This window comes from Artemia sp. Qi Xiang Cuo, chromosome 18 (assembly GCF_049724085.1).
Source record: "Artemia sp. Qi Xiang Cuo chromosome 18, ASM4972408v1, whole genome shotgun sequence".
Classification (NCBI taxonomy): Eukaryota; Metazoa; Arthropoda; class Branchiopoda; order Anostraca; family Artemiidae; genus Artemia; species Artemia sp. Qi Xiang Cuo.
This window is the reverse complement of record NC_142811.1, coordinates 60835608-60855154: the sequence shown is the minus strand read 5'-3', so window position 1 is coordinate 60855154 and position 19547 is coordinate 60835608. Positions and strand designations below refer to the sequence as shown.

Here is a 19547-nt window from a genome sequence, read left to right as displayed (position 1 = left end):
AGAAAAAAAGGTGGATTAACAAAATGGTACTTAATTATCTGAGGAGATCAAAACCTCACAGGCACAACATGTGAAAGGAAAACTAGAAAGCAGAGAAGAAAGAGATAAGGAAAGGGCATTGGATGACCGCGTATTGCTTTTTGATATTGACAACCTTTTTTATTTGCCAAAGAGGGATATCTATCCTTTTTTTACAAAAGAAAGATCACTTGCTTTAACTTAACTGCTATTCTTACCTTTCGCAGACAGACAGGAGAGTTCTTCACTTGGTTCTTCTCATTCACCTGAAGAGCTGATGATGGGGTTCATAAAGACTGTCATTATGGCACACACAGTCCACTTCTGATTCAGAACTGGGACAAGGTTAACTGGGATTGTTTCTCTTAAGATCCCATAGCACTTAATTCGCATTATGAGTCTCTCAACATGTATTCGGAGGCGGGCAATCTTCTTTGTTTCAATCACATCAGAAGCTGCAAATTGCCCATCATTCTGAAGATACGGGGGAATATTTAGGCTTACACAAGAAGGCAAGTCAGTCTGTATGCGGAAACCCGAATCAGCCATTATACTATCACCATCATCATATGGCATCTTCAGGATTCCACATCTTTTGTCAAGTTCTACATCAGAGATGGACCCGTCGTACAACTCAGATACACAGGTCACAATGCCGTTTGGGGCAATGCCAATGAGACCTTTTTTAGTCTGCCGACTTTTGTATGACGAATAAGGCACAGTTTTATTTAGGAATGACAAAGGAACTTGACACTGAATTTCGGTTGCGTCGATCACAACACGAGTTGTGGGATATTCAGCTTTAAAGTCATCTGGCATATTTCTGTCGACATATTGTCTTGACGGCCAGAGAACAAGTCTTCCCAACTGTATATATAAGAAATTGATCCAGCTCACAAGGATTTTGCTAACGGTCCCCTGACTAATTGAAAAACGGAATGCCAGGTCTTGTTCGTATAATCCCACTTTTAGCCTGCAAAGGACAAGAAGCAACTGATCACGTCCAGAGAGCTTTCTGTTGTGTCTCTTAGCTGAACCTTCTGGAACTCTCATATGAGCTTCTGCGTGTCTCACATTTTCACCATTTTCACCACAGTTGATGAATTCAAAAAAAGACTCAAAGTCAGATGAACAGGTGAACCCAGTTTAGAACTGTAGTACTTTGTTATCCTTTTTCACGTTAGCATAAGTAAATGTACCATCTTTCGAAGCTTGATCAGAGGCAACGAGTTTGCTTTTCATGTCCATATTAATGTACTGCAGTTTTTCCATCTCTTTCTTTTTATCTTGCAGTTCAATTTGCATATACCTTGCCTTTGGTTCTAGTTCTCTCACTTTTGATAATAAACTGGCAGTCACATTATCGCTGGTACTGCTAACATTCCCTGAGCTAGTTATTTCACCAATTTCACAAGGTTCCTTGCCTTCACCACTTCCAAAAAGTTCCTCGCTTGTTATAGTGTGCAGTAGCCCACTTGCAGACACACCTTCAACTTGAGTAATCTCGGCAATGAGTTTTTTCCGGCCTTTGTGATGTTTCTCACTAACTTGTCTTTCTTTAGGAGCTTTTCGCCTGAACAATGATTCATTTGTCCAAGGAAAAATACTTGGGATAGATCCTGGTTTGAGTTCTCTTCTTCCGGATGCAAAACCAGCATTGAAGTCCTCAGTGTTGAAATGTCTAGAACATACTCTAGTGTAGGCATCTGAGATTCGGAACAAGGGACCTTCATCTCTTCGTATCTTCACAAGCCACTCCTTTCTCAGATCCTTATCACTAGGAAGCTTGTGAAAGGAAACCTGAAATACAATTCCACTATTAGAATTATAGTTGTAACAAGGGCTGATGAGTGGTTAGATTTTCCACAATCCTCAGGGTTTATCACTTCCCAAAATCTCTCAAGTAGCCTCTGTATCCCAAATCAGTTAATTAAAATCAGAACTGCAAGCTTGAATCCTCTCCAGGGGGAGAAAAACTAATTTTTGACCTGGAACATATTCCGCATTGAAGGGTAGGAAGTGATAGCCCCTAAGGATTGTGAAAACTCTGACTGGATCATTGACTCTTGATTGTATTAGTGTTCTTGCTCTGCTCACCGACCATGCAAGTCCAGTGACAACCAAAAGGGTGAAGGGTAAAAAGTATGGATACCTCTGGGTATTTCAGAAATATAATTTTTTTCATTCCGTTGAAAGGGGATTCTGACGACAGGGATTTCAAGAGGACTGTCTGGTGAGTCTACAAAGGTCAAATTTGTAGGGATTTCAGAAAACCGTAAATAGGTGAATGCAGCGGCGTAACTAGGGGGCAAGAAGGGGCAAATGCCCCCCTAAGGAATTTCGTCGGCACATTGCTCCCGAGGATTTTTTTTGTTTTTTTGTTTTTTGTAATAAAGAGACTTTCAAGCTTTGTGGCACTGACAGGACAATTCATTAGCAATCTTCGCAAGCCAGTGGTCGTCAAAATAGTATGACCGGCACCAAAGAATATCTTCTCAATAAAGCACAGGAGGTTGGGTGGGTAGATGAGAAAAGCTTCATAAAATAAGAAAATTACAGCACAGCCAATTCAAGAAAATTTGGGAGGGGGACAAAAACTTCCCTTCTGTTTTCTTTTTTGATTTAGATACTAAAAACGTAATTTTTCAAAACCAATTCACATCTTTGCCCAAATTATATGAAGAACGTGAAAGAACTTTTTTAGAAAAAATGGAAGGGTTACAGTCCAAAATGCCTTTGGGATCTGATTCGTTAGAATCCTATATATAGTACACAAACTTACCAGGCAACACCAGATGATTAACATTGTTTTGTGTGGCTGTTTTACACTAGAAATACCTATTCTAAACATTCCAATAAACTACTCAGGCCTAAATGGTAGCAAGGAAATAAGGACTATATTTTCAAAGATAGAAATAGTGCAGAGCAGCAGAGAAATAGTTTGTCTATCTTTTCAATAATTATATTTTGAATTGATAAAAACTTGTTTTTGAAAGTAAAACTGGACGTATTAAAGAAAATACAGCAAATCAGTTGTCTACCTCTCTTGGGAAAGTAAGTTATCTTAATTAAAAAAGAGGAATAAATTCTTCTCAGACACATTAATTTCTATAAAGATATAAACAAAGCTCCTACAAAATCATAATAAGCTTTAAGGAGATAAAAGAGTATAAAAACAGCTAAACTTTATTAAATTTTAATCTTAAATTAAGAACAACACAGAATATATATAATTGAATCATTTTTCAATTTTTTCTCCTTTGTGTTCTTATATCATCAAATGGCCTTTCTACATTCTGTTATATATAAATTTATCATTACATTAAATCATTTACAATTATATTAAAATTTATGCCTTTCAGACAATAAATATAAAACCCTATTTATCTGTTTGAGCCTCAAGAATCTTTGGAAAAGTCTGAAAATTCAAACAGAGACATAAGACAAAAACCAGAAATACATATTTATAAATGTAGAACTTTTCCTAAGATTGGGCCAAATAGCTTATACTCTCTGAGGGAAAATGAGCAAAATAATATGCTTTTCTTTATCTCAGACCCCTCAGGAAAAATTTTCATACCCATGTGCACATATAAACTGTCAGTCTATGACCAAAAATATATTAATAATATGCTACCTTATGAAAAAAGGGAGGTCACAGAAGCCAAATACCTCAGTCAAAGACTGAGTCAAATACCTTGAAGCAAATCTAGATAAGGATTCAGAATAAACAAAATGAGGACAATTTCAAGACTTCTCCACCTCTAAACATTATGCTAGAAATATATATTCTCATTTAGTGTATGTTACTCTCCTGCTTTATATCTTATGCCCCCAGTTTTAATGGTGCATTGTAAAATGGATAGATAAAGAAATTTTCAAACAGGGTTGGAAATGGTAACATAATATGAAACTAGGAAAAATCTTAATTTCCTAAATTATTGTGAGCTCTGGAGTTAACAAAGATAATCCATATTAACAACCAAGGTAAATTTCATTAAAATTGCAGGAAGATTGTGCCCTATTCAAACTGTCTTAGCACTCATAAAAAAAACAATATTCAGTAGGTCTTCCTATGTTTTTGTGAGGCTGTACCTGACCCTAGTCATTGCAGTGCTTGATTTTGGTATGTGCATAGCAACACCCAATTACAGGGGTGCCATGCTACTTCTTGACGAGATGCAAATGCAGCAACAAAGATGAGAGACGAACCTTATAATGAACAATTGAGAAAACTAAAATCATCAACACTGGTTTTTTGACAACAAAGAGCTGATCTGCTTATGACATATACAACCCTCCCCCCCTAATTCATTTGTCAACTTCCCAAAATGTTGGCATTGACAGGAAGGGACATTCAAAGAAGCTATTAAAGCCACCTGTCTAAACTCAACACCCCCAACAGTTTTTTCTCCAGCCATGTAATAAACCACTTAGTCTCTCAAATACAACAGTCTCAGCACCCAATGATGAAGCTTTCAAGAAGTTATTAGATGTCAAATGGAATTATGTTCCCTGAAAGTACCGGTGGGATGTGTTTGATGTTTAATCATTCACATCATTAAGTATGGAGCAATTCACAGATCAAGATGGATCTTAATTTGCTCTGAAGTATAAATTTAGGTAACTAATGTAAAGAAGAAAAAGATACTTTCAAATTCTCCTCTTTTGATTTATAAGTAATATTGTAAGATAAAGGTAACACAACTTCATCGGAACCCATCAGCATTCAATTAGATAGATGAGTGAATCAAACACTCAATTGTGGTACTCTGGGTACTTTAGAATAAGTTGTAACTCCCTCACATCAATCAACTAGCCCCCCGCTCCCCTCCCACAACAAAACCAAAATAGGGTACAAGCACCAGAAATGATAAATAAGGCTGCAACTGGCACTATTCCTTTTTAAAATGAACAGAGGTGGGTTGAAATGCTTAACCCTGATGCTCTGATGCTTTTCAATTCTATTTCATAGAGAACAAATATGCTTACTATGAAAGGAAGGTAGATTTCAAATATATCTAGCCAAGATACACATTTGTTTAGTAGAAGAACATGTATTGAAACACCAGTAAATTCCAAATAGTGAAATGATAAAAAGGATAAACCTTCAAAGTGAAGTTACTATCAAAGTTAAATAGAGATGTGAAGCAAAACAAGTAGCTCTGAATCATTCCATTCTGAAAATAAAAAATTTAATTCATAATCCGGGGTTTTGTTTGGGGGGGGGGGGCATTCCCCCCCCAAAAAATTGGAGAAAAAAAAATTATATAAATCATGCCCCTTGAAAATATGGATAAATACCCCCCATTTCCCCCCACCCCAATAAAAAAAATGGAGTTCATTATTGCTGTGAAATGTAAACACTAATTGCTTTATGATACACGACATGAAATTGGTATTATCATTGTTAATTTTTGTCATTATAGGGAGGAGGCTAATCTACCATTGTTTCTTAAGGCTAAACCTTCCGTTCATTTTCAGGAACATTCAAGGGCAGAATTTAACCTTCAGTTTTCTTAAGAGGTTTTACGCTGCCGACTGACAGAAATGTAAGTAAATTGTTTACACTTTTTGCTATCTTGGAAAGGGGTTAGGTTAGGAAAATGAAACTTTCAGTTATGAATCCATGGCCGAAACCATACTTTGGGAAGGTATTACCAAGCATCCAGATAAACTATCTTATGATTTCTAAGTCTTAGAAATTTGCCTGCTTGACAAGTCTATGGTCTATACCTATTAAAATTTCAACAAAACAACATTTTACCTCAGGGACGACAGGTAGACTAAAGTATGTCATAGGAAGGTATTTTGAAGTACCTGCCTCCACTCCTTCTCCCTCTAGAGAGCAGTGACCTTTGATGACCTTTCAAAATCTTTGTGATCTGACACTGAAACCTTGAAAAACAGATCTTCTGCTTTAATTAAGTACAAGAAAACTATTTTCAGCTTCACAACTTTACTCAATCCAAATTCATGAGGTTCCAAAGATCTGCAAATATATTTTCTAAATTTAAAAAAACCCATTGATATGGCTTACAATTCTACTCAAATAATAGGAATTGCATTTTCAGAATTAAAACAACAGAAAAAGAAACTGATGACTGAAAACTAAGGTAATATGTTGTTTTGTCAAAATTTAAATAGGTATAACCTGCCAAGAAGGCAAATTTCTAAGACTTGGAAATCAGAAGAGGGTTAACATAGAAGCTTAGTAATACCTTTTCAGATTGTTTTTTTTGGTCCTGGATTCATTACTGAAGGTTTCGTTTACCTAACCCCTTTCCAAGATAGCAACAAGCAGTTAAACTAGAATTTTACTATTAATTTTTCTTTGGGATGAAAACCAGTGGTGTTGTTTGAGGATGGCAGGGGAAAAAAGAAAATACTAAGAGCATAACATCCTTCCTTTATAAAGTACAATACACTTTAATGATTAACCTACATTACCATAGTTTTTTAGCTAATTTTGGTATTATTTTATCATCCTGAAAGAAAATAAAATTGCTACTTACTACACAGCTGAAGAACATGAAAAACAATTTGAAACAAGAAAGCATTCATTGTCTATTATAATGTTTAAAGTTACTCCAATTTTCCTCATCTGTCTTCGCTTTGTTAAGGTAATTTTTTATTTTACTTTTATCTTAATTTAGCCAAAAAAAAAAATCAGGCAAAAGTAGCAAAAGAACTTATTCTAAGCTTAAAGCTAATTTTGGTATTATTTGGCATTGCCTATTAGCTATTATTAGAAACAGTCGCAAAATACCTGAAATCAAGCAAATTACTGATCTTCTGTCTATATGCTAGCTGGGCTATGTAGCCTAAAGACATAAGAGCTGGGGGGCTGTAAAATAAATAAACCGTAACCTATTCGAATAATAAGAAGAACACAAGTTTTCTGTATTTAATTAAGTAAAAACTTTGTTTTTAAGCGTTTATTTTAGAAAGGGGCGTTAAGAAGACTGTGAATGGGAGAAGAATAGAGAACTATTATTTTCTTTGCCAAATTGTTGTATTTAGTTCTTTCTTGTATTTGATTCTTTCGCTCAAAAATTTTTTCTTTTGGTTTAAAACAAATCAACTTTTGGTTTAAAACACCAATAATGGCAATGAAAAACAACAGCAACAAGATCAGCAAAATAGTAGCCTGGGGTTTTATACACGCATCGGGGGGGGGGGTGTCTTTATGTTGCGCAGGTAAACTGGAAGCAGCATTTACAGCTGCATAAATAGGAAATTTCTGAAGGTAAAGAAGCATGAATTGTTATTTTTGTATACCTTTTAGGCACCTATTAAAAGTTGGAGGGAGGAGTTTTAATAGAATGTGTAAAAATATATTTTTCAAACTATACAGACAACAAATTTCCCCTCCCCCCTTTAATTACCACTCTTGATAGCGAAATTAAGGCACCCTGCCATGAAAAGAGACATTCCTATCAAAAGTTACGAAAAAGTTACGTTTTTAAGAGTTGGGCGTTACGAAATATTTTGGTTTGGTGACAACCCTGTTTCTCCATCAAAAGACGCCATTTTAGAAAGTTTATGAGAACAAAATTTATGTAAGTAGCCAAATGAATCAGGCACATATTACCTCAAGGAGATACCGAAAAGTATATAAGTTTTTAGTCAAGCTCAATTTCGCGGGTACCTGGTGTCATTTTTTTTCTTGAGTGAGTGACCCTTCTTGTAATGGATCTAGCATAGGCCAAATCTACAGTGCAAAGATATGGGCTTTCAGCTGCCTTTACCCACCCCTTCCTTTCTTGTATTTTATACTTCTAAAAACCTAACTTCAATGCTAAAGATGGTGACTGTCCCTTTTAAAAATAATATTTGGCTAAATTTTTAAGCCTACTAACTTAGATTAACAATAGGCTACTAAAGTAAATATAGAAATGAAGTTGGCTTTTGGTTACCATGTGAAAAGGTGTTAAAACTACACTTGGGAAAATTCTACTTTAGCTGCTTTTGGCTATCTAAAATAGCTGCTTTTGGCTATCTTTTGGCTATCTTGGAAAGGGGTTAGGTTAAGAAAATGAAAATCTCAGGAATGGGTCTACAGGCTAAAGTATGTCCCAGGGAGGTATTTTGAAGTACTTACCTCCATTCCTTTTCCCTTTAGAGGGTCCTGACCTTTGATGACCTTTAAAATCAGTGTGTTATAATAGTGAAACTTTGCAAAATAGATCTTCTGCTTAAATGAAGAACAAGAAAATTGTTTTCAGCTTCACGACTTTGCTCAATCCCAATTATATAAGGTTTTAACGATATGCAATTGCACTTCTTAAATTTTGAAATAAACAAATGGATATGGCTTAAAATTCTGCTCAAATAAAAGGAATTGCATTTTCAGAACTAAAAGGCTAGGCACACATAGCTGATTTTGGGAACCAATTTCAGCAAAGGTGAGTTCCATGTTGAGCAATTATAATTGGTGATGCTAAGAGGCGGGGTTTAGTGACATTTTTCTTATGATTAATCAGCATTAATTTTGTTCTAGACAAGGAATGTACTAGAGCTTTAGGTATGTAATTAATTGTATTTAATGATTATTGTAAAGTAATTGTAATTAATTATGATTAATCGCCAAAAAACATCACCAAGCCCTGCCTCTTAGCATCATTAATTATAATCACTCAACATGCAATCCACCCTTGCTGAAATCAGTTCCCAAAATCAGCTATGTGTGCCTTGCCCTTAAAGCCAGAGAAAAAAAAAAACTGATAATAGAAAATTAAGGCAAAATGTTGGATAAATGTTTTGTTGTTCATATTATTGACTTATGAATAAAGTAAACATACCACTTGATGCCTTTTTTATTCTCTTTCCAAATATAATAATAATTTTTTTCAGAAATGAATTTTAAGCCCTCTCCCCCACCCCTATATATACCAATTCAGGGTATATATTTGCATATTAGCAGGGTGGGTTATAAAGTTTGAACTTACCTCTCATTTGTATCAGAAATAAAATTTACCCTAACCCCGCATAATTTGCAAATATATACCCTGAATTGGTATACATAGGGGTTGGGGTGATATTCATTTCCAAGAAAAATGATTATTATATTTAGAAAGAGCATAAAGAAGGCATCAAGTGGTTTGTTTACTTTATTTGTAAGTCAATAATATGAACAACAAAAAATTTACCAAATGTTGTTTTGTCAAAATTTCAATTGGTAGACCTGTCATGTAGGCAAATTTTAGGACCTTCTAGAGGGAGAAGGAGTAAAGGTTGGTACATCAAAATACCTTCCCAGGACATACTTTAGCCTGTAGACCCATCCCTAAGAGTTTTAATTTTCTTAACCTAACCCCTTCCAAGATTGCCAAAAGTAGCTAGGGTAGAATTTTACCCTACATTTTTATACAGTATACAAAACAAGAGCAAAGGCTACAATTTAACTATAAGTAATGCTCTTTTCCATTATAATATGTGTAAGTCTAGGATTAGTCCAGGAAATAAGGAGACATGTTAAGAAAATAATTCTTACTTCATAATGTGTAAAATAATCCTAGTTGACATATTTTGCAGGGGGATGATCTTTATCTTCCCTTCTTTCCTTCTTTTTCCAGTTTTTCTCAGAAATTCACAATTTTTCACAATACCATTTAGTTCAATTTTGAAAAATTGGCTAAATGTGCCAAGTGCTGCACAATCTTCAAAATTAGGGTTCTAAACAAGCAGTCTGACCTTCAGACTGTTCTGTTTTTCAATCGTAGGCAGTGCAATAGCACTGGCTAAGTAAAGAGAAATGTTGGCACAATGTATTATTTATATATTTGTTTTTTCTTTTATATCAGGGCACTTTGTATCAAAGGAGTTATCATAGAAACTTAAAGAAGGGCTCATTTGATTTGAAATCAGAAGGGCTTATGCGCTTTTTATTAATCAAAAGTGATTGGAAGGCAACTAAGACCACTTCCACGCCCACCATTCCCCCAACACATCCAATCAAAATTTTGAGATATCCATTTTGTTCAACATAGTTGAAAGATCCAGAAATAATGTCCGAGGAGGACACTCCCCCCACAGCCCTCAGGGCAATAGTTGTAAGCTATGCCCTGGGGGCATATAAGGTTTTTTGTTGAAGGCGTTGCCATAGAAACTTCAAAAAGGTCTTTGAGGATGACAACCCCCTCCCCTCCCCAACAGCCCTCAGGTTAAGGTTCGGAATTTCTGCCCTGGGGGCCTATAAGGTTTTTATAGAAAGTGTTGTTGTAGAAATTTCAAAAAGGGCTCATTCGATTGGAAATTGAAAGGACTAGTGTCCTTTTTAATAGTTGAAAGTGACTGGAGGGGTAACTACCCTCCATCCTCTCATGCCCACCATTTCCCTAAGTACATCGAATCAAAAGTTTGAGACAGCAATTTTGTTCAACATAGTTGAAAGGTCTGGAAATCATGTCTCTAAGGATGACAAACCTCCCCCCCCCGACAGCCCCCGGGGCAAAGGTTTGAAGTTATGCCCTGGGGGCAGATAAGGTTTTTCTAAAATGTGTTGTTATAGAAACTTCAAAGAGGGCTCATTTGATTTTAAATTGAAAAGGCTAGTGCCCTTTTTAATAGTCAAAAGTGATTGGAGGGTAACTAACCACCCTCTCACGCATTTCCCCAAGCACATTCAATCAAAATTTTGAGATAGCCATTTTGTTAACATAGTTGAAGAGTATGGAAATTATATTTTTGAGTATGACAACCCCCTCCCCCTAAAGCCCCCAGGGTTAAGGTTGTAAGTTATGCCCTGGGAGTATGTATTGTTTTTATAGAAATTATTGTTGTAAAAGCTTCAAAAGGGCTCATTTGATTGGAAATTGGGAGGGCTATTGCCCTTTTTATTAGTCGAAAGTAATCGGAAGGAAAATCACCCCCCCCCACGCCCATCATATCCCCAAACATTTCCAATCATCATTTTGATATGGCCAATTTGTTCAATGTAGTTGAAAGATTTTGAAATTATGTCTTTGATAAAGACATCCCTCCCGCTATAGCCCTCAGGTCAAGGGTTGCAAGTTATGTCAAAATAATTTTGTGGAAAAAGTTTTTTCAATTAATCATAAAAAAAAATCACAAAATAACTGACCCAGATTAGATTTATACATCACCTGAAGGCTCTGTTTTTGCTTGTTTCATACATTTAGAAAAGAATGCCAAAAGCTTTGTTGCTAATATTTGAAAGTACTTTGCTAAAGTCATGACAATGAACATGTACAGAACATGCCAAACCAGATTTCCAACCCATACTTTATTCACATCCTCCAACATGTGAGTTGTAAGACTGAGATGGGACACAACTGGTTTTCCAACAGGGATTAGATAAGCTCCTTAACATTTAAACCTTCAGGCACTTGTATTGAAAACAAATAGAAGTAAAGATATCAAAAAGTAAAAAAGCAACATTTCCTTTAGATACTTGTATTGAAAACAAATAAAATTATAACATCCCAAAGTCAAAAATAAAAAGAAACGGTATTAACTAAGGAAACAGAACTTCTACTCTTCCAAATATATCTGGCAGTGAAATTTTGTTCCTTTTGAATTTAAGAAGTCATCTAGCTCTTTCAATCACATGGCGTAATTAGTTGATAGGTGTTCAGGGATACAATGCCAATGCATATGCCCCTCATACCTGTCACAAGTGACCCAAAAGCATCCACAACCATTCCAAGCCTTATGGCAATAAATGCAACACCAAACTATTGCCAGTGTCCCCAGAACCTGTTGCAGTTTTATTTCTACCTTAATAAAAAGAAACAATTTAGAAGAAGTATTACATCTTATGTTTGAAAAAAAAGCTAAATTTAAGTACATCTGTTGTGAAGTGTATTTTATTGTATTTGGGTGTTTTAGTCGTAGATGCCTTTACTCTCCCTTTATAGGGGAGATAAACTCTGGCCCTAAGGTAATTAAACTTTGGTAGCGTGCCTTAGGCTATGACCGAACTAATGAGGCGTACCGACTCGGTATGTTCGAGGGGCTAAAGGTAGATTGTAGAGATGTTGTCTAAAATACAACACTTCTGTTCCATTTATACATAGTGATTACAGATATAAATATCCTATTGGGACTGCCTGCACTAAGTAGACCAAAAGTCTCAAAAACTGAAATACTATATAATAAGATACAGACACTTACACTAGTCTAATAAAATCCAAAGGTATTTCTAATAAGAAAATAAATAGGAAAAGGTTCATCCGGAAAGTCAAAAAGTCTGCCTTCAGTCTGAAAAATCGGGGTATACATATATGAAATACTAACCACCTCCTTCTGGTACATTGACGCATTTAGCCAGGAAATTGGTTATTGAGCAAGTTCCCTTCAAGCCCACACATTCCACGATTTGTATCTTTATCTTAAAAAGTGGTATTTTGAAACGTTGTTTTTGCGTCTTAATATATTTTACTCAATTATTAATTGACTAAATTAGAAAGATTTGCCACAAAACACCACATTTAAAGAAGAATTGTCCCAATTCTCAATATTTTACTTTTAAAACAACTTAATTTCATTTACAGCTATTATGCTGCCATCTTTGGGTCATTATGTGCATCTACCCTCAATAGGTTTCCTTAGGGTTATGTTTCTGGTCCAATATAAGCCATGTTCCTTTTTTTTGTCGAAGGATTTCAATTTGAAATTCATCCTTGTTTCTCTTTTTCTCTGTCTCTAGGACTGACAATTACTCTTTTAGCCTCTTCATATGCCTCTTCTGTTTTACTTGACCCCAAGCGGCTTAAACATAATATTAGTGGTTTTGCTTAAATTAGATTTCAAGTTATATTAGACAAGTTTATGAATTATTTGAGTTTAAATTTAATTCCTCTTAATAATTTAATTTATCTGTGTGATGTGGTTGATATACAGTTTATTTTTCCTTTTAGAATTACCTTGGATAAATTACATATAAAATTATTGATTTTTAAATTTTCACATATTTTTCCAGCACAAAGCATTTTCACATATTTCAATAACATACGCCATTTGGGCTATGTAGCACAATATCTAGGCCTAAATTAAGTTTTGTTTTTTCTCACTTTTAATGAACTTGTAGTAAAGTCTATAGTTTTCAAATATCAGTTGATCAAGTATGGTTTGGTTTCTGATGGTATGAGATGATAGTAGCAGAATATAATTGAACTGGCTTTGAAATTTGCTACTTTCCAAGAATACGTCACAGAAATGATTGAGAAATGGATCCAAAAGGATGTTATGAAAAATTTGATTTCCAAAAAAAATAGTTAAGTCTGTATCTAAAATAAATATTCACATTAGAATACATATAAAGCATAAAATTTTAAATATATAGTAGAAGGAAACACACAGTCTTTTTTTTTTTTTTTTTTTTTTTTTTTTTTTTTTTTTAACGAAAGTTAATTACTTTTAATTACTTTCTCCTCTGTTTATTCTTAATATAGAATTATTAATAACTTAACCGATTGTTTCCCAATAAAAATATTTATACGTTAACTCGAAGTCCAACATTTACATATAACATTAAATCTCTAGTTAAAACTTAAAGTTAATAAAAACATAGTATATATATATATATATATATATATATATATATATATATATATATATATATATATATATATATATATATATATATATATATATATATATATATATATATATATATATATATATATATATATATATATATAAATAAGCATTGTGTAATAACTTACACAATTATGTTAAGTAACAAAAATACTAACAAAAATAGCATCAAGAATTTTTTTTTTTAAAGTCGATTTTTCGCAAAGCAACTTAAAAAGTTGTATAACTCTTTTTTTTTCATCAGCAAACACTCAAATTGCTAATTTATTTGCATTAGTAACAAGTATTATTATTGACACAGTAATACAGTTGCTTCAATATCAATCATAGAGTTCTGTTTTACTTCATGTTCATGAAATCATAGTGCCAACCGAATTGTCCGCGGTTGTAGTTAACCTCTTTTTTTTTTTTTTTTTTTTTTTTTTTTTTTTTTTTAACGAAAGTTATGGTTTTTCGCAGACAGGGTTTCTTATATCCTTCCCCCCAAGGGTTTGATGTTTCATATTATACCAATATTTAAGACCACATATAATCAATCCCAGAACCACAATAGTAACTATGAAATATCCCCAAGTATAGGCGAATAAGCCTTTATAGTAAGTGGTTCTTTCTATTTCTGTTTGGAAAATGGGATAATTTATGTCTAGATTTTTATTTAGATTTTCCAGAGTTGTCAGAAATCTGGGTGTTTCTCCTTTTATTTTTTCCGGTACGGAGATATCAATTAATTTATTTATAATATTTTTCGCTTTCTCTATTTTTCATCATATTGTTTCACGTTTGCTGCTTTAAAAACATTTATGTTGGGTATAGGCTTTATACCCCAGTTTTCCATATTTATATCCGTAATTTCCACAATTGGAGATGATATAATTGTCTCTCTGGTCGTTAAACGGAAGGATGGGGGAATATTAACCAGGCCCATCCCTTCTATTCGTATCTCTCTTGTATTCTTCAACCCTGAAGAATTTTTGTATCTCAACTGCGCCATATAGGGTTGTGGAACGCTGAATATGAAATCATTTTCACTAATTTTTTTCCATAGTTCAAGATTAATTTCGCTTACTATATTAGCATCACATTCTTTTGGTAGGGGATTTGAGTGATCCTTCTCCTCCCAAAGTTTAATAGCACAGATTTTTCTTGCGCGTAGATGCGATATAGTTCCTAAATTGCAAAAGGGAAGTTTATCGTTTTGAAATTTAATTATTTCTTGTTGCTCTGGTATTCTATATTTTAAGTTGGAAATGGCTACATATGGGGACAAATTATTTATCTTAATACAGCTTGTGGTGTTCGTTAACCTTGTAGGGAAAGTATCTATTTGGAACAGTGCGTATTCTTCGTTTTTAACTAGGGGTACCTTTAAGAATATCCATACCTCCCCTTGCTTAATTTGCAAATAGTTTTCCGCCATGCTATAAAAATATAGAATATTCTCGAAATTTGGATCTAACCCTAGTCTCAATTGATAAGGTAAATGACTTTCTATGGTTTTGAGTACTTTTATTAATTTACCTGGGCTTAGAAGTCGTGCTGGTAAATTTTTTGTCAAAAGGGTTAGAAACTCTAACTCTAATTGATTAAATTCATGAGATATTTCCATGATGGCACTAGATAATAACTGCAGAGCCATCTGAAGATTCATATCTTCAATCATTTCACTATGATTTCCTATTATTTGTTTTAGTGTTATTAATACTGCATTGGCAATATCCTGTTTAAGAATGGAAAGCTTATTGATTGTCTTATTCACTTTTTCTTGGATTTTTGATATCCTTGTTTCGTGGTGTTTTAAGACTGTTGGTTGTTTGTCTACTAAGTGTAGAAGATTTTGATTTGTTACTTCGACTTTCCCTATTCATTTTTCTGCTTCCTTCCACGTTGTCTCAGATACCGTACCGAATATATATTCTGAGATTTCCCCTACAATACCGATTAAGCTTCTTTTCTTTCTGGCCAATGTATTGTCTGGTTAGTTTTTGTTTTTGTTTTTGCAGCGTAATTACCATTCTTTCTATATCTTCTAAAACCCCATTAATTTGGCTGTTCAGTACATTGAACAACAAAGTTGGCTGAGTTTGAAATAATGATACTTTTATTTCTTTTTCTATTACCTGAGGGGGTGTGAGAGAAGGCGGGTTGAAAGTTTTTTCTAATTCTCTTCTTGTCATTTCAGGATTATTTGCAAGTATCGTTACTTGGTTCTGGAGGGTATGTAAGGCCGAAGCATCAAACCTAATCGCGATTTGCCAATAGCCTTCCATGGGTTTGATTGTATTCATTCTGCAAAACGACACTCCTTTTACAACCCTAAATTCGGCCGCAATAGGCTGGAGAAGCTTAAAAACGTAAATTATTGTCCAAATTCTCATCTGCAATAAATATTCCTTATATAGATCATATATAAACAATAAAAACCAAAACATTTTTGAACGTGTTGTAAATTAACGCGTAATTCCTGCGTATTCTGCGTATTCTTTGATCATTTATAATCGCCTTGACGTTATCGTTACTTCTTGTAATTTGGTTACTTCTTTTTTGACACCTTGTATTTTACTCTTTTGATAAATAGTCCAAGTTGCTATAAGTTTGTACAGAATTACATATACTGTGCCCATTATAGCCTACACCCTACTAAAAATAATTCATTGAATTGAGTGCTTTCTTCCCTTTTTACTCTCAGTGTAACTTCTGCTTGACTAAGGGCTATTTCGTCGTGCCCAAAACCAAAGGGCATATCTAACATTTTACAAGTTTTACAGGAGAGCAAAAACAAGGTTTTTGAAGCTGTTTTTAAGAAGAGATTTTTTTCTAATGACGTAGTCGCAATGTATTTATAGGTTCTTCACTACGAGAAATCGATTGATGAACAGTAAAACTCTCAAAAGTTCTTAGAACACTAGAAAAACCAGATACGCCCTTTGGTTCTGGTTATTCTAAAACATTTCCTTTAGTTATGACCAAGTGATTTTTGAATAAGTTTGTGTAATTTTGCTTCAAATATTAAAAAAGAGTACAATAAAGCTTCAATTAAATTATCAAAGGAAGGCACAAATTCGCATTACTCTCCGTTGTCACTTTTGTCGTCAATATCACTGTCTTGTAGGACATCCTTCACGGCTTTGCCATGGGGAAGGTTTCGGTAGAATGCATGGAAGTCTGCATGGATTAGCCGTTGTTCGCAGAGTGAAAGCAAGTCTTAAAATTTTGCATCACTTATTGGCAACTTTTTCTCGTAAGCTGGCATCAAGCTTAACATTGTCCCACTCTGTCCAACTGATCGTTTTGCCTTGTCAACATCAATTGCCTTGTATTCCCCGCTGTAATTGTAGCTATAGAATATTTTAGCCGCATCGTCCACTGTGTAACAAAGAACTTTGATATCAAGCCACTTAACTTTTTCTCCACAAGTGTTTACCTTAACGTTCTTTACGACCTGGCCAGTCAGCTTCTTGAAGTCCTTGAAGAAGGAATAATCGAGTGTTCTCACAGTATACGAATTGTTCCGCCTCGCTAAAATGCAAATGTTCTTCCATTCAACTGGAGCATTTATAGAGGTATGCCTGGAAGCTTGCTCAATGGTACTGTGTATAATATCCCCCTCTTGTTCTGTGTGCCCCTTTTCCAGATAGACGTGAGTATTCGATCGGACATGATGTAAGGTGCGGATTGCCCATAAGCACATTCCAGAAAAAAATTGATTTTGATTCTGTCCTCCGCAAGAGTCAGACACAAAGTAGAAGTCAGAATGATCTTTGTCATTTGAAACAGCATCAAACACTATCAATGCAACCTCGTTTGCTCCTCTTTATCCATCTGTTTCACACCAGATATTACAAAATCCGGTGTGGCTATTCATATTGTATAGGGTTAAGTTATAGCAAGCAAGCTTTCGCTTGTAGAATATAGGACCACCTGGCCTTTTCGGGGTTTCGAGAACGCATTGAAGATCAAAATTAATGAACTTAGCCTTTTCAGAGCCTTCCTCTTCTTCTTTAATCTTCCGAACGATTTCGTTTATCAAAGTTCGAGCTTTGGCCTTTCTTTCCTGGTGTTCTTCATACTGCTTCATATCTTTTTCTGATTTGTCGGCAAGCTGGTTATACCTAAGACAAAGTCCACACTGGTTTTTTTTAGGCCTGTGAAACCCAAGGTTGAATTTCTTGAACTGAAGACGGTAAGTTTCTAATGCAAGGGCTACTTTCTTCTCTTCCTTACATTTTTCCTTATACAGATCATACATTTTCCGCAATGAAAGATTAGCATCAAAATAGAGTTTTTTTTTGTGCTCTTGCGACAATAGTGACTCTCGACCGCGGGAAAAGACTTGATGTGATCATGGATAAATCCAAGTTGTTCTGCTTTGACCCGTTTGGAATTTTATTTTTTCTTCGTTGATTAGGTTTCACAATTGATGTACTTGGTTCTTGAAACTCTGATTTCACGCAACGTTTTAGAGATTTTTCTGATATTCCGAAAGTCCCAAGAAAAAATTCCTTGCAAACTGGAAAGTAGTTTGTTTCGGACGGTAGACTGTAAACAAGACTGTTAGATCTTCTTGAAGAATCTGACACAGTATGTCGCTTTTTAGAAGCTTGTTTACACAACCCAGCGATGAACTGTCTTTGCTGATCGTGGTTGCCTGCCTCTTTTCCGAGATTCCAAAACGATGCAAACATACCGTTCAACATCTCGTCTGTAAAGCCTTTCTTACATTTTTCGTGATTACAGGGATTTTCAGACCTCGCTTTCACCTTCACAAACTTTCCAGTCTCAGGAGATACGTATTCTTTACCTGAAACCCGTTGAGCCTTTCTGTGTGCTCTTTTGGATGTTGAACCCGTGGCCAAGAGACTTTCATTGGAGGAAATGATACCTATAAGATTTACCTCTGCAGGATCATTCTCAGAATTAGCTGAAACTGTCGCATGGGGCTCAGTACTAATATTCACAACCAGCGCTGGTGTCAACTCACTGGGACTTTCAGAGTCACTAGACTGCAGAAACGATGGGTCACCATAACCTTCACTGTTGGACATATCTTCTGGCTCGTCAGATTCATCCAGATACTGCAATGCTTCTTCTGTCTTGAGAATTTTCTTCTGTCGCATTTTTCTGAAAGGCAGGTTTGAATGATATAGAAAACCACTAAGAACTGCTAATCATGAACTGACATCGATTAAATAATGTCACGGCTTAAATATGAGCCCACGTTACTCAAAATCGCTGTTATTTTAATCCCGTGGTGATCGGATTAAAATAACCGTAACATTTCCAATTCCGATGTCAATCAAACATGCGACTTTGACGTAAAAAAACTTAATTGCGGTTTTCACATTAAAATGATTCTTGCATATTCATAAAGCTCAGACAATTTGTAATAAGATAGACACAAACAAATATTTCCTCCGACAATTTTAAATTTGACCCCGAGGTTGACGTTTTCATAGAATTGCCCTTAGCAAAAGATTTATAAAAGTAAAAATAAGTCAGGCTCCAGGCTCGTGCAGCCCAATTTGGGATCTTTCATAAAATGAAGGTTGTGTATCCATGGTCAACAATAATCAACATAACCAGTCTGTTTTAACACTAGGCAATATAATCAGTAAGAGAAAACCGGCCTCTCCCCCAACATTATAATGTCCAAAGTACTGGAATCATAAGACTGATAGGCCTAGCTTACGACTGTGGTGGTGGAACAACTTGAAGCTCCGAAAATTGATGAAAATTTCACTAATTAGTGTTTTGAGTTTTCCTTGTTTTTCACGGTGTATCTGTAACTTAAATATTTTCTTCGAAAAGTGACCACAACCAAAGGGCGTATGTTCAGATACGCCGTTTGGTTCTGGTCAGTGTTTTCAGATACGCCCAGATGCCTATGCTGTAAATCAAAAGTGTGTTAATATACGTCCCTGCAAATGCACTCACTGGATAGTACCCCACTAGATGACTCTTTGGAGCAC

The 19547-nt window shown here is 35.0% G+C and overlaps 2 protein-coding genes across 3 annotated transcripts in view; one reads left to right on the top strand and one right to left on the bottom strand.

Annotated features, from left to right (window-relative positions):
- Nucleotides 1-276: 276 nt before the first annotated feature.
- On the bottom strand, nucleotides 277-1071 carry LOC148941730 (uncharacterized). The gene has a single exon (XM_089104242.1). The coding sequence runs from the start codon at nucleotides 1069-1071 to the stop codon at nucleotides 277-279; it is 795 nt and encodes a 264-aa protein (XP_088960368.1).
- A 6453-nt stretch (nucleotides 1072-7524) lies between these two features.
- LOC148941729 (uncharacterized) overlaps nucleotides 7525-19547 on the top strand; it is a 91196-nt gene continuing 79173 nt past the window's right edge. The window contains exon 1 of one of the 2 annotated variants that reach the window (XM_089104050.1): nucleotides 7525-7580. In XM_089104050.1, the coding sequence (XP_088960176.1) occupies nucleotides 7564-7580 (17 nt within the window). In that variant the 5' untranslated portion in view covers nucleotides 7525-7563. The remainder of the gene's footprint in view (nucleotides 7581-19547) is intronic. The other variant, XM_089104049.1, reaches the window with a different exon arrangement.